Source organism: Paracoccidioides brasiliensis (genome assembly GCF_000150735.1).
Source record: "Paracoccidioides brasiliensis Pb18 unplaced genomic scaffold supercont2.6, whole genome shotgun sequence".
In the NCBI taxonomy this organism is placed as follows: Eukaryota; Fungi; Ascomycota; class Eurotiomycetes; order Onygenales; family Ajellomycetaceae; genus Paracoccidioides; species Paracoccidioides brasiliensis.
Window position 1 is genome coordinate 1,947,077 of NW_011371363.1, and position 14,719 is coordinate 1,961,795.

General features: G+C 35.8%; 2 protein-coding genes across 2 annotated transcripts; one reads left to right on the forward strand and one right to left on the reverse strand.

The window, feature by feature from the left end:
- Positions 1-9,024: 9,024 nt before the first annotated feature.
- Positions 9,025-10,379, reverse strand: PADG_05685 (septum-promoting GTP-binding protein 1; the record flags this gene model as incomplete). The annotated part of the gene is made up of 4 exons (XM_010762554.1): positions 9,025-9,126; positions 9,215-9,289; positions 9,388-9,680; positions 9,788-10,379. The coding sequence occupies 4 exons, from the start codon at positions 10,377-10,379 to the stop codon at positions 9,025-9,027; spliced, it is 1,062 nt and encodes a 353-aa protein (XP_010760856.1).
- Positions 10,380-11,143: 764 nt separating this feature from the next.
- PADG_05686 (ribosome biosynthesis protein RRB1) lies at positions 11,144-12,749 on the forward strand (the record flags this gene model as incomplete). The annotated part of the gene is made up of 2 exons (XM_010762555.1): positions 11,144-11,345; positions 11,479-12,749. The coding sequence occupies 2 exons, from the start codon at positions 11,144-11,146 to the stop codon at positions 12,747-12,749; spliced, it is 1,473 nt and encodes a 490-aa protein (XP_010760857.1).
- Between the last annotated feature and the right edge of the window lie 1,970 nt (positions 12,750-14,719).

A 14,719-nucleotide genomic window follows, 5' to 3' on the forward strand; every position in this document is an offset into this window, starting at 1 on the left:
TAAAAATTATTTTTTAATCTTATATTAATAGAAAAATTAAAAAGTTATATTTTAATAAATAAAGTTCTAAAAAAAAAATAGAAAAATAATTTATATATAATATATAAAATAAAATAATAAAAAAATTTTAATAATAAAATTAAAACTTAAATATAATTATTTTAAATTTTAAATAAAAAAAATTAAAAATTTTATAAATTTAAAAAGTATAATTTTTCTGATTTAATTAAAATTTTATATTATATTTTATTAAACTATTATTTAAATAAGAATATTTAAAAAATAATTAAAAAAGAATACTTTTGATACATATAAGCAATTGAATAGATAGAATAAATCATATCTGATTCTCTTCTAATAAGATGAGTAGATGCTCTGCTATATATACATACTATAATCACTCTATATAGTAGAAGTGATTGCATAGAATAGGAAATATAGAAAAAATTGAGATCTCTGAGTGAATTAGAGAGAGGTAAATATAGAGTGAATACTAATATAGAGAGAAGTGAAAGAATAGAGATAGAACATTAGTCTCTTTGTTTAAAAAAAAATATTCAGACACTTTTTCTCTATTCATTTTAATGTGCTATTTCAGGTTTTCTTTAGTCAGTTATCATAATCAATTTCATAGTTCATTCATTTCATCTCTCTCTTCTTTTCTTTTTATTCTTTGCATGATTATCTGAGTGGTTTTTTTGTCATGAAGGCCTTGACAAGCTCAAAGCAGTTCTGTGAGAGATCATCCAAGGGTTCTCAAATGAGATTGCCATATTCTTTTCATTTGACCTGGAGATAGGTTTTCTCATTATTAATTCACTTTCTCATAATCTGTTCAACTTCAAATTGCGGCTGATTATTGACTATTACTGATTCAGATGACAGGTGATGCATGTCTGCTCCTGTTAGATTCATCTTTTCCAGATAAATCATGGAGATTATGAGATGTATCTGCCAATCAGACAGTAGCTTCTGTCAGAGAGTAATATTAGATACTTTCTTAAGAACATAGAATAGATCTATATGTAGAGATGATAATTTTGATGATCTCTTCATGATATAATCTTTCTGAGCTTTTTGAGCAAGATTAAGAAATACCTAGTCCTCTATGTGAAGGTCAGACAGCTGATGAATGCAGTTGAAGACTTCTGCCATTCTCATCTGGACAAGCATATATTGCTTGAGAACTTCTTTTTGCAAAGTCTTGTGCTCTGCTATGAACTCTGTCATCAAATCATCTTTTTCTTTATTGACAATCAGCATCTACTGTGATTTAACCTCTGTCATAAGCTGAAATGATAAGACTGAGATAGAATAAGCTATAACTGAGTTAAGAGTTCATTCTATCTATAGAAGTAGAGTATTTCAACCTGTCTCATATCTACTCACTAGAAGTGTTTGCAGCATGATCTTAACAGTTAGATTGCTGCACTCACTCTGATCATTTGACTGCGAATTGTAGATAATCATCATTTAGCTCTTAATACTCATCAATCTAAGCAAACTTTTTCAGAAGTAGAAGGTGAACTTCAGATCTCAGTCAGATATAATTGCCAGTAGTAGCTGTCAACAGCATATCATCTTGCTGTAGAAGCTTTTCACTTATTGAGACACATTCTACTTCTCCCTCCCAGCGATCAAAATAATTGTCTTGGAGAACTTATCAGTTGTAGTTAGAATAGTGTCATAGCTATCATTGACAGATAATTCTATGATGAAGTCAATAGAAAGCATCTTAAATGATTCTTTGAGTGGTAGGATCAGATGCACCTTTCTTTAACAGATGTGATTTAATGATTTGACCACTTGACAGTTGAGACATCATGATATATAATATAGAATTCTTCTTTGAGAATGCAGTAGAAAAAATAACTAATGAATAATCTTCTTTGTTTTATGCAAATTTGAGTAATCTACTGCATTATAATAAATCTGAATGATGTCTCACATAAGTGATTTAAGAATGCATAGATAAGCACTGTTAAAATATAGAAGCTTATTTTGAATTATAAATGCATGATATTAGTTCTTCTAACTTATCTTGCAGAAAATTTTCTTTAATGTTGAATTCTAAAAAATTTCTTTGTATAATCACTTCTTAATCTCATCAGCAAACATTATTTAATTAGTAAACATCATACATATGTCTGTCAGAGATGTATCTACCAGCTTCATATCTGAATATTTTTCTATCTGATTGATGATGATCTGGCAGATCTTCTTCTGTTTATTTAGAGTAATATTCTCTGAATCATCAGTCAAGTTATACAGCCAGAATAGAATATTGATATTGACATGTGAGATGTTCTAATAGTAGTGAATTGTCATCTGTGACAAGTATGAGCTCAAAATTAATGCTCAATTCATCAGTCAGTTGCTTTAGTGACTCATTGCTGGTGACTGTAAAGTGAATATTAATGCAATGTGATCAGTGACCATAGTGAAATCACTATCTAAGTATTGAGACAGCTTTTATAGCACTCAAATAAGCTCAAGACATTTCAGTTCTGTCACTTAGTATTGTTTTTCTACTCTATTTAATTGATGAGAAAGAAATAGAATGAGTCTTTCAATGTCATTTTTGTTCATCTGATGTAGAGTGACTTCAATGCCTCTTTGCTTGCTGAAATCTATGTATAGAATAAAGAGTTGTTTGAAGTCAGAATAGACTCACATTGAGATATCTATTAGCATTTGTCTGACTATCTTAAATACTAGCTGCGCATCTCTCATTAATTTTTTATACTTAATTAAATCTTTAAATCTGATCATCTTTATTTTTGTGATATATGAAGTTCTTTGACTTTCACTGCAGAGACTATTTCTTAAAAGATGAGTCTTGAGAGTCTTCAATACTTCTATCTTATCAGCAAAGAAATTGATAAAATTACAGTAGTAATTAAAGAGATCAACAACATTTTTTAGTTCACTTAAAGAGTTGAGAAATATGAGGTATTTAATTATCTCTATTTTTTTCTTCTGCATGAATATGCTCAGCTATCTGACATGACGCTTAAGCAGAGCTATTGATGAGTAGATAAAGTGGCATTTTCTTAGTAACATTATTATCTCTGACTTCTTCAATATGATGAACATACTACTCAGGTGTTTGAGATGCTCATCCAGCTCTTGTGAGTATATGATTATATCATTCACAAACATAAGTGTGAATTACTAGAGATATCACATCAGGATTTCCTTCATCTGTTATTGAAAGAATCTGGATAAGGTCATTAATTTCATGATGACAACTATGAATTGCTTCAACTCACAATGAGAAGTGATAAAGATTATTTTAAATTAGTTACTTTTCTCAATCAGCTGCTGGAAAAAGCCTTACTATATATTTATTGAGAAAAAGAGAGTAGAATCACTCAGTGACTGCAGAATATTTCTCTGAATTGATAGTAAATATATATTCAAAATCAGTTTCATATTGATCTTTCTCAGATCAATGATTATTCTCAGCTTGCTCTTATTTCAAACATTAAATATTAATGATATAATAGAATTCTTGTTCTCAAGAAGAATCTACTTAATTCTGTCATTATTCAAAAGTAAATTCAGAATTCAATTTATTGTCTCTTTATCTTATCTTAATAACAGATAGACACATTGCTTGAGTTCTAAAAAGTTGACTTCATTTATGAAGTGTAACAACATCTTCATGCTCTCTGTGAACCATCTCAACACAGGCTGAAACAGATGATAGTGATGATTAATTGTCAATTAAACTGCAAATTATTTTATCAGATTTAAATGAGAGAATATATTTACATCTACAGATTTCTCTGCTGCTGTCTCAGAAATTATTAACAGGTTTTAATCTTCATCATCTATTATGACTAGGTGAACAATTTCAGACCAGTGAGTGGGATTTCTTTTCTCTATTGAGAAGGTATATTCCACTACTTGACAGAGTTGCACAGTGATGAGTGTGACTTCTAGATTAGTGAATGAGAGCATTGTCACTTCTGAGTTAATTATGACTTGCAGCAACTCAGTAAATATGACTAATCTCTTATCAGTTCTCAATCTCAGCTTTATTATTCAAAGTACATCCACTAGCAGCCTGGCATGAGATACAGAAAGTGGAATTCCTTCATTCAGATTGACTGTAGTTGATTGAGTGATGTGAATTATGAATTGCTATCTGATCTGACTGATCTTTTCTACTTTCTCTGATGAATAATCTCATTCTCTCATTCAAATAATCTCTTAGATGACTCTTACTTGCATAGAATACTGATTGAAAAATATCATCACTCAACCTCACATGGTGATTTTCACACTAGAAGATACTAGAATATTATTAATTAATATGACATTATAATCTAAATGCTTTATTAAGTGAAGTTCATCCTTCATGAAAAAGAGAAAACTCTTTTAATTTTATATAATAATATCTGAATTAATATATGTATTGAAGGTGTCTGATTCTGCATCAACATCTCTGATTTCAATACTATGATTATCTGGTATAGAGATAAATAAGTACTGTGGAAAAAATAGCTTCACTATCTTCATATTGATGAGAGAGATTTCAGCACTAATGTTCATACATATGAACAACTCTTCTCACTGAGTAATCATCTGAATGAATAAAAATGTATATGACAGATAATGTAGACTATTAATAACCTTTTAATCATTTTCTGAAATGCTATTAGCTAACATATATATCTCTGTATTAAAAATGAGATGTTTTGAGAGAGAAGTCATTGCAGCTTCTGTTGATGAGATGGGCCTCTCAGTGCTCATCATCTTATTTAGTTTTTCATCTCATCATCAGACTATGAAAAGTCATTCTTCAGATCTGATAATGAGTCTGTGATGTTGAATTTTATTTAATTTTTGATATAATCATCAGTCTTCTTGAAGCATCTGTTAGAATAGTGCAGGTCTCTGCAAGTAAAGCACTCTGCCATTGGAGTGAGCATAGACTTAATAAGTGTGAGCTTGAATGAAGTCATCAAATCAGTTCTGCTGACTTCTGTGTCTGACTAATGCAGCTATCACAGTTGAGTGGTTGACTCAGCTTGCTAATCAGTTTGCCAGTTAGATCTACTAGCTTCTGTTTCTGATTGACACTGCTGTCATAATCAGACAGTCAGCTCAGTCTGTTAGTTAAACTGATGAAATGTAAGAGGCCTATTCTCAGTTTAGTATCTCACTCTCTCGTACTCAAGAAGTTGCTGTCATTAATCTTCTCAGATGCATCTAGCAGCTAACTCATTATCATGTATATGTCTGTGAAAATTATCTAAATATTTTGTTGAGATAAGAGAGGTGATCATAGCTAGACCACTCTTTAATTTCTCTTACAACAGATACTTAATCATGGTCTGATTAGAAATCACTGCTGCTTATAGAAGAGTGATCTTGCAGATAATGTAGACAGTAAGTGATAACTCACTTATTTTGTCAAATGAGAATTATAATTTTTGAGCTTAGTTTCAGATCTTCTCTTCTGAAAGCTTGAACTTGCTCTGTAGCTCATTAACTGTTACTGCAAGTGAAAATGCTATCTCATTCTAACATTCAGATGATAGTTCATTGTATCACTTCAGAGTTCTCTTCTTGAGACATAGAAGAATCACTTTGAGAACCACTGTCTTTTCTTTCATAGTTATTATAAACTCTAATTATAATGTAAAAGCAGCTACATCTATTTTATCTGAGTCATAAAGCATAAGATTTGCTGCTCAGAGCATCACTGACTGCTTCTTGCTGTATAAAGAGATAGTAATTCTGTCTTAAGTACCTGTTATGAGAGATGCAGATTAATCATATTTCTCAACAATAAATCAGTTATTCTATCTTATTTTATTATTCTTTATATCATATATATAATGCTCTGTGTTGACAGTTCTATCATGCTCTAGATTGACTCTGACATGCAAAATCAATTCTTGCAGATAACTTGTTGCTCTCAATACTTTTCAACTGACTTCTCTCAGACTCAGTCTTGCAACAAATGAGCAGATGATACTAACACACTCTGAGCAGATCTCATGAGTGATTAGTTCCTTCTCTCACTTACTGAGAAGAGATTCAGATACAGAGCTGAGATTTCAGATTTATCACTCAGTTCTTCTGCTTTTTTAACTGCATGTTGAGATTTATCAGTCTGTTCTTCTGCTCTCTCAATTGTACAATTGAACTCTTTCAGCTTCTCTATGATGTTCAGTATCACTTTCTCATCACAGCAATCATCTTCTGCAACTGAGTGACTGAAATCTGCAAAGGCAGAAGCAATAGACTTTTAATTTCTGACATACTTAATAACTTCTGTTTTGAATATCTGAATTCATCAGTGGAAGACAGTTATTCATTCTGCTACTAAGGTTTTCTGCATTATTACACTTATCTCATTGTATCATCTTGCAGAGACAGTGAATAGCATTTCCTCCATCTTAAGACAGTCATAGAGAATGATCAACAGTTGTAATTCTGTATATTGACTGCTTTTATTTCTTCACACTTTTATGATTGCTATCATGTACTTTTCTGTGAATGCTTGCATGCATTGATGGGAACTGCTGTGGTGAATGTTCTTATCAGTGCCTTGCTTTTTGCTAATTAACCCAGTACTCTTTGATCTTGTTGAAAATTTAGAAGTCATCAGAATGACAAAAGCATTCAAATAATAAGAGCATTTATCTTTGACATTTTATGAGATGGTTAAGATGATTATTTAAAGGTGATTGAGACCTGACTCAGAGAATGGTACCACAGTTATTACTTTTTTAAAGTGATTGAACTAGCAATTATAAATCAGAGTGACTAGTGATTATGATTTAAAGTGACTGATTTAGTGAATCTTGGACCAATTTGATGTATATCTTTAATCTTGATTGATTCAGTGAATCTTGAATCTTTTAGAGAGACATGAACATGCTATCAATTTGATGCATACAAGCAATCAAATAGATAGGATAAATTATATCTAATTCTCTTCTAATAAGATGAGCAGATACTCTGCTATATATACATACTATAATCACTCTATATGATAGAAGCAATTGCATAAAACAGAAAATATAGAAAAGATTGAGACCTCTAAGTGGATTAGAAAGAGGCAAATAGAGAGTGGATACTAATATAGAGAGAGGTGAAAGAATAGAGATAGAACATCACAACTTTACTAATTAATTAAATATATTTTTCTTTTTAATATTAAGTTAAAAAATAGTTTTTAATTAACTTTATAATAAAAATAAATATTACATCTAGAGAATAAATTTAAAATTTAAATAAAATTATTATTTAAAAATATATAATTAATAATATCAAATATAGATATTACTTTATTTTTTATATTTTTATTAATTTATTATTATTGTTTTTAAACTATTATTATTTTCTTATTTTCTTATTTTCTTATTTTTAATAATTTTTTTTATAATTTTTATTACTAAAATTATTTGTAACTAGTTAGTTATTAGTTTTCATAAAATTAAAAGTATATAAGCTTATTATACTGTATGTTAGGCTCAGCGCCCGACCGAGCCCGACCGAGGCCCGGTGCCCGGTTAGACTCGACGTCGGATTAAGCTCGTCGCCCGATTAGGCCTAATCTACATCACGTGACCACGTGACCACGCGACCATGCAGGTGGTAATAATCCAGGCAGGCCCCAGCACTTTCATCCCATCAAGCTTAGTATTTCGTTATATAGCAGTTAGCAACGCAGAGAGTTTCCTTCTTATGCAGCTCGCATTCGCTCCCTAACACTATATATCTATTTAAATATTATTTTATTTTAAGTTAAAATTATGTAATTATATATATTAAATCTATAAAATTGTTAAATATTAGTTTAATTAAATAAGTATTTTATTTTTTGACTATATATATTTTAAATAAATAATAATAATAATAACTATGAATATTTAATTTCTACACTTTTAACTTAATAATGAAAATATTATTGATTATACTATTTTATCTTCAGTTAGCTTTTTTATTTTCATTATTTATGCAGATAATAAGTTTGCAATAGAGCTTTTCTAAAGTGAAATCATATCATATAAGTATATGAAAGTTTTCATGTCTTTTATTTTTTTTTTAAATTCTGTTTATAAGAATGAGATTATTTTACACTATATCATCTGCAAATAATATGACAGATGATATTATCACTAAAAGTTACTAAGTTTGCATGCTAGAGGAAGATTGTAAAGTTATGAAAATAAGGACATAATGCTCCCTACTTTTTAACTGCTTTTTCAGTCTTGTTTTTCTAGTTGATTCTGTACCTGTTCTTGACAGTAGGCCTATTGTTGTACATAATATTAAGTACTCCTACTATATTAAGTGAGGGAAACCTTCAAATCACGTGACCTATTTTCAATCTTTGCAATCGATCAAGCTTGCCAGTTTGTCATATACAAAAGACATGCAGGCCAATGCTACAATGCTAATAAAGGCATGTTATATGATACTATAGGGTACAATTTCTTTAGATATTCTCATTTCTTTCTCTGACGCCGTATAGTTCCTTCTATTTAGTAGAGCGAGCTGGATTATAATTGATCTGCATAAAAGCAATAAATGAGAGGTCAACAGGGGGAAAGGCGCAGTTGGACGCGTCCAGTTGACGAGAAAATTTACAAAACACAGGACGAAGAATCAAAGGAGAAACGGAAGAGGAAAGGAAGGAGGAACGGAAATTTAAAGAGTGTAAAATAAAAATAATCAAATGCTTTGAACGCAGCCCAATGCCCAAAAGAGAAAACAAAGAAACGCATATCGCCTCAGTGATGATTACTCGCAGCAACACGCACACCGATTTGCGTCATCTTCATGTCTTGACAAATATGCAGCTGGCTGTACACAGCGCCCTGGCTCTATTTCCATGCTGCTTCTTGTATCACCGACTCACCGACCTCTCAATTTCAAAACGAAGACTATAATCATATAAATCATGACTTCATCCAGCGTACAAATTATTTGTTTCATCACTGAGAAAATATCACATCACCTCATCCAAAAAAATAAGCCGCACACATCACGTTTCACTTAATTGACCGATTGATAGAGCAATAGCGGCTCCCCGATATTCTCGATTTCGGGAATAGTGCATTTAAGATCAAAAGCCTTGCTTAGAACGATTTTAAAAATCTATAGCATCCATGTTTTAGCATTTGTTTGTCTGGGTCAATTTGATGTGAACTTGAGAACAGGGGACGAAAAAAATTACTATACATACCTTTTGCACATTTATGCTGTGACTCGTACTGCTGAAAATCAAACTGGCTCTCATGGCTTTGGCGAAACGTTTGGCCTTTTGTCGTGTTCTTGTCAGCTAAGAGGAAATAATAACTGCTTGGTTTTTTTGGGTGGGGGGAAACAAAAGTAGCCTAGAAGGAATATGTCACTGACCTGGATTGATATTTCTTCTTGGTCCTCCCGCGGGAAGTTAACGAAATGGTCGTATTTAGTGCCAATAAGGAATGGGATGGCGGTCTTGTTAAACCCACGCCCCTGTCGGTACCATTCCTTGATGGAATTCAGGGTGCTCTTTCGCGTCAAGTCAAACATGAATAATATTGCAACAGCATCGTTGCACACTAGAGGTAACATGTTGACGAATTCACGCTGTCCGCCCAGATCCCAAATGGAAAATGTAATTTCTGTATTCCGAATAGAAATCGTCTTCTCCATAAAGTTGACACCTATGATTGTGAAGGGTCTATATCAGTATCTGTATTTCTAAATACTAGATTGCAAAATTCAAAATATCAAAACAAAAGAGACGCTTGGATCCCATCATATCTCTTACCAAGTGTTTGGATGTAGTCTTCATCCCAGCTTCCCTCGACGTATTTAACCATAAGACTGGTTTTTCCTATCTGAGCATCCCCCACCATTCCAACTTTTATAACGACGCTATTCTTGCTGGGCGCAGACTGTTGTTGCTGTTGTCTCTGGTCCCGATTTGGGTCCTGGTAGGACTGTGGGTATCCGTACCGATCACTACCACCCGATAAGCCTGAACTAGGCCGCGAGATTGTCTGCACCGGTTGGGCCGATTGCTGAGAAGACATTGTTGGAGAATGATGACGGGGAGACGACTTGATTTCTTGCGGTATGGAAGTTTGACCAGAGGCGGGGCAATCGATGGAGTGTGAGGAGTAGTCGGTTCGATGGCTGTTGCTATAGCCATTGTTATTGTACGAGGGTAAGCTGGTCACTGCTTCTTCTGCGGCTGGTGGCATGTCCTGCTCTGGTTGGGCCTTTTGCACAAGAAGTTGGTCAGGGAGCTGTTGGTCAGGAACCTGATTTTGTTCCTGAACTTGATTTAGTCCCTGGTCGACTAGAGCTGCTTGCTCCAACAAAGGCAACTTTTCTGCTTCTGGTAGTCGGTTGTCCATTTTCACCAACGACCAGCACCAGCTTATTTCAAAGGAATGCTAAGGAGCGTGAATAAGGAGCCACGGTCTTAGAAGGCATAAATCACGGCCAATAAACAATGACGCTGAATTTTAGAATGTGGTCAAAGAAAGTCGTTGAATATCGTCATGGGAAACGGATGAGTCCTGTCTATAGCTTAGATGCCCATTAAATAGCTGACAAGGTCTTTCAAAAAGATATTATTGGTGGATACCGGGAAATAATATCATGCCAAACCTAGGGGCTGAAGTGGTTTGGAAAAGGGTCCTTTGGGGGACTTTGAATAAGGCGCGTGGCGCGCAAAACACGGCGTTTAAATAACTTATTAAACGCGAGCAAGGAAACAAAACAGGGTTTTAATGATCAAAACATATCCTGGAAAAATGGGATGTGGCAGAGTTGCTGTTAAAAACGACAGAAATCTTTCAACCAACTCTACTACCTCGCGACAAACCAATCACAGCAGAAACGTCGGCAATTACCAGATATATTATGGTCTGAAGATTTCTTCTGAAGCTCTTAAATTCCACAGCGTTGGGTTATTGGTCCCAGAACGGCCTAGCGTGTTTCACTCCTCTCCACCCCGAAAAAAATAAGTTCGTCCAGAAACAAAAAAATTAAATAATATTCAAATTCATGCTTGGAGGGTTATAATATGCCAACAAAATATCCCCACAAACAAAGCCCCATTTTTAATTAATATTACACTGGTAATATCTAATTTGAATTGGAAAATACGTACAAAATGTCAAAACGAGGGCCAGATGTGACAGACGATCCATCCGTGCCATTGAAATCTGGCGAACGTCCCGTGGCTGATTCCCCTACTGACGAGGTGGGGGAATTCGAAGACGAGTTTGAGGATGAATTTGAAAGTGAAGATGAGATTATTGAGGCTGGCGTTGACGGGCGCCCAGATGCAGATAGGGAGGCAGAGGAGCAAAGGGGTATGTGAATGCACATTAGATGAAATGAATTAAACAATAAAGAACAAAAAGAAAAAACGGTATTGCGGTGGGCAACTCCGTTTCGTTGCAATCCAGTTCAACGATTAAAGTTTTGCTGATGGACTGTAAACAGATGTTATGGAAGTCGATAAGCAGATGTTCATACCAGGGCGAACGAAGTTGGCTCCTGGAGAGACATTGTCGCCAGACCCTTCCACATACGAAATGCTTCATACCCTGAGCACGCCGTGGCCATGCCTATCGTTTGATATTGTAAAAGATAAACTGGGTGACAACCGGAAAACATACCCTGCCACCGTATATGCCGTAGCAGGAACCCAAGCAGATGGGGCTCTTTCGAAGGAAAACGAGTTGATGATCCTCAAATTGAGCGGACTTAGCAGGATGGAGCGAGAGGACCAGGACTCGGACAGCGATGATGATTCAGACGACGAATCCTCAGAACCAATCCTTGAGTCAAAATCTATCCCGCTGAACTCTACGACGAACAGAATTCGTGCTCATCAAATCTCCTCGTCATCCGGAGACTACTCCAAACCTCCACAAACCCTTACCGCAACCATGCTTGAAAATTCTCATGTCGTAATCCATGACGTTACCGCCCATCTTTCTATGTTTGATAACCCGGGTTCGATCCTCCCACCCTCCTCCTCGAAACCCCTATCTACTTTACGAATGCACAAATCAGAAGGATATGCCATCGACTGGTCCCCTCTTCAACCCCTAGGAAAATTGCTTACAGGCGACAACGACGGGTTGATATACGTCACTACTCGCACAGAGGGAGGCGGCTGGGTGACTGACACCCGCCCATTCGTCGGACATAAATCTTCAGTGGAAGAACTCCAATGGTCCCCCAACGAGCGCAACGTTTTCGCATCCGCAAGCAGCGATGGCAGTGTCAAGGTATGGGATATCCGATCCAAATCTCGCAAGCCAGCAGTGGACGTCAAAATCTCCAACACAGACGTGAACGTCATGAGCTGGTCGCGGCAGACATTCCACCTCCTTGCTACAGGAGCAGACGACGGCCAATGGGGTGTGTGGGATCTTCGACATTGGAAGCCAAATACCTCTGGAGGTGCTACATCGCAGCTCAAACCAAAACCTGTAGCCTCGTTTGACTTCCATAAGCAACCCATCACAAGTATAGAATGGCATCCGACAGATGACAGTGTGGTTGCTGTTGGGTCTGCAGATAATACCCTGACCCTTTGGGACCTGGCCGTTGAACTGGACGATGAGGAAAGTCGTGAAGCGGGTCTTGCCGATGTCCCTCCTCAACTTCTCTTTGTGCATTATTTGGAATCGGTGAAAGAGCTCCATTGGCAAGCGCAAATGCCTGGGACTATTATGGGGACTGGGAGCAGTGGGTTCGGGTAAGTGACCCATATGACATTTATTTATTTTTCTCAGCCTTATATGCGGATGGATCCCGAGTAGCAATGAACCCTTCTGTCCTTGAAACAACGCTAATCAATCTTCTTGCTTATAGGGTATTCAAAACCATCAGTGTTTAGTTGGTTGGGAAGAGGACCAGGGAGATTTTTGAAACCATTGTATGAATCTGCAAATAAATGATCTCTACCATTTACATTTCTACTGTTTAATGTTAGATATCCTGTTCTGTTAAACTTTCAGTTATAAACAAGTTGATGAATGATTAATGAGCTTTTAACATGACTACATTATGTTTGATACAACTTGTCCGACTCTTAACAGAACTACTCAAACCGACATTTCTTTAGGATCCGTCTGCACATAAGAGATTGAAGATGACGGGCAACAAGCAATTCTCCAAGTTCCGAAATGCTCTGCTTACTACGAATAGGGAAAATTGGTACTTCAGGCATTGCAAATCCTCAGAGAAAGGGAAGTGGTTGTTTGCCAGGACAAGTAGATATTAATCACGGCAATGCCCGTTAAGATTCAGATGCAGTGGTAAACCCTAAACTTGACCTTTTCTAACAGCCCTTGGGTAGCATATTGGACATCGGCAGCAGGTCTATTCCAACATTAAGAGAATGTCCAGAACTCAAAGTAATTTTTATTATCCCACATCCCAGGTGGGAAATATTTGACATTGTAGTGATATTTCCGGAGCAACCTTTAACCTCATAATTCAACTTCCTAGCGCTTCGATTGCAACTATGGGAATTATGAAGAAGACAACGAAAGCTCGGGAAAAGCATCAGGGAAGTACCCCTCATGTCTATTAAAATGCTTAATTGCATCAAACTCCTATCCAGCAGAAGGGGAGCGAACGATAGAGTATATATAGTCCCACTGGGGGTTCGAAGACCGTTTGCTAGGATGGTTCAGCCATTGCCCCAAGTACTGACAAACAAACATCCTCAAAAGATGCATTAAGAAGCCTGCCATGAAACCCTCTAATACTTGTTGTCAGTTAGATATGCAAAAACATAATTTTGGTCACCTTTTCCCCCCTTCACTTTCGGTTTTTCGCTTTTCGCTTTTCGAGCAAGAGGTACTGGTGGCATTTTCAGGAGTTCATATGTTCATGAGTTATAGTTTGAGAATAGTCCAATACTACTTGTTTAACATGAACGTAAATCATCCATTCACATAAATATGATATCAACAGAGACGCTGATGTGTTGAATGTTAAGGTCAACATCAGCAAAGATGTCTCACAGCCACACAATTGCTAGAGAAAGCAGTTTTCTGACAGTGAAAGGCGATGAAGTGAAATCTCTTGACATGCTTTGCTTATTTTCAGAAGATATCTATAGGTGTGTAGTCCATAGATTTGCGGCAAAGAAGCAGATGGGGCAAAGCAACAATTCCATCTGTAACTAGTTGTGGGGAGACAAAACCCGAAAATGTAGAATCTCTCTGCATTGGCTTGCAGTTAGTTACGGAGAAGTTTTCTTGGACAATAGCGAGATGCCGTGACCGCAGGAAACTGGAATTCATCCTCAATTGCACCGAAAAGTTCTCAATTGGAGGATATGAAAATGCTCATTGTGGTGTGAGTCGGAAATATGTATCTCCGGAGTAAACTTTCTAGAATACAACCCCTCCGCCCCTCCAAGGCTCGGACCTCGTCTCTTCCAGCTGAGGAATTCAATCATGCAAGTCTTCCAGGATAATCGGAAATTAGCGCATATGTTGGGCAAGGACAGACACTCCAATGGCAGCCAGCTAAATGGTGGGGGAGTAGGTCCTGTTTAAATAACTGACCGGCTTGTGAGGAGAGAAGAATTTGCTTCGAAACCCGGCCAAAATCTTCGTTAACTAGTTATCGGTAACTAGTTAACTATCGATAAACTAAGCGATAGGGGGAATTACTTAAGACCTGCAAGTTGTGGATCCAGTGACTCTGTTGTTAA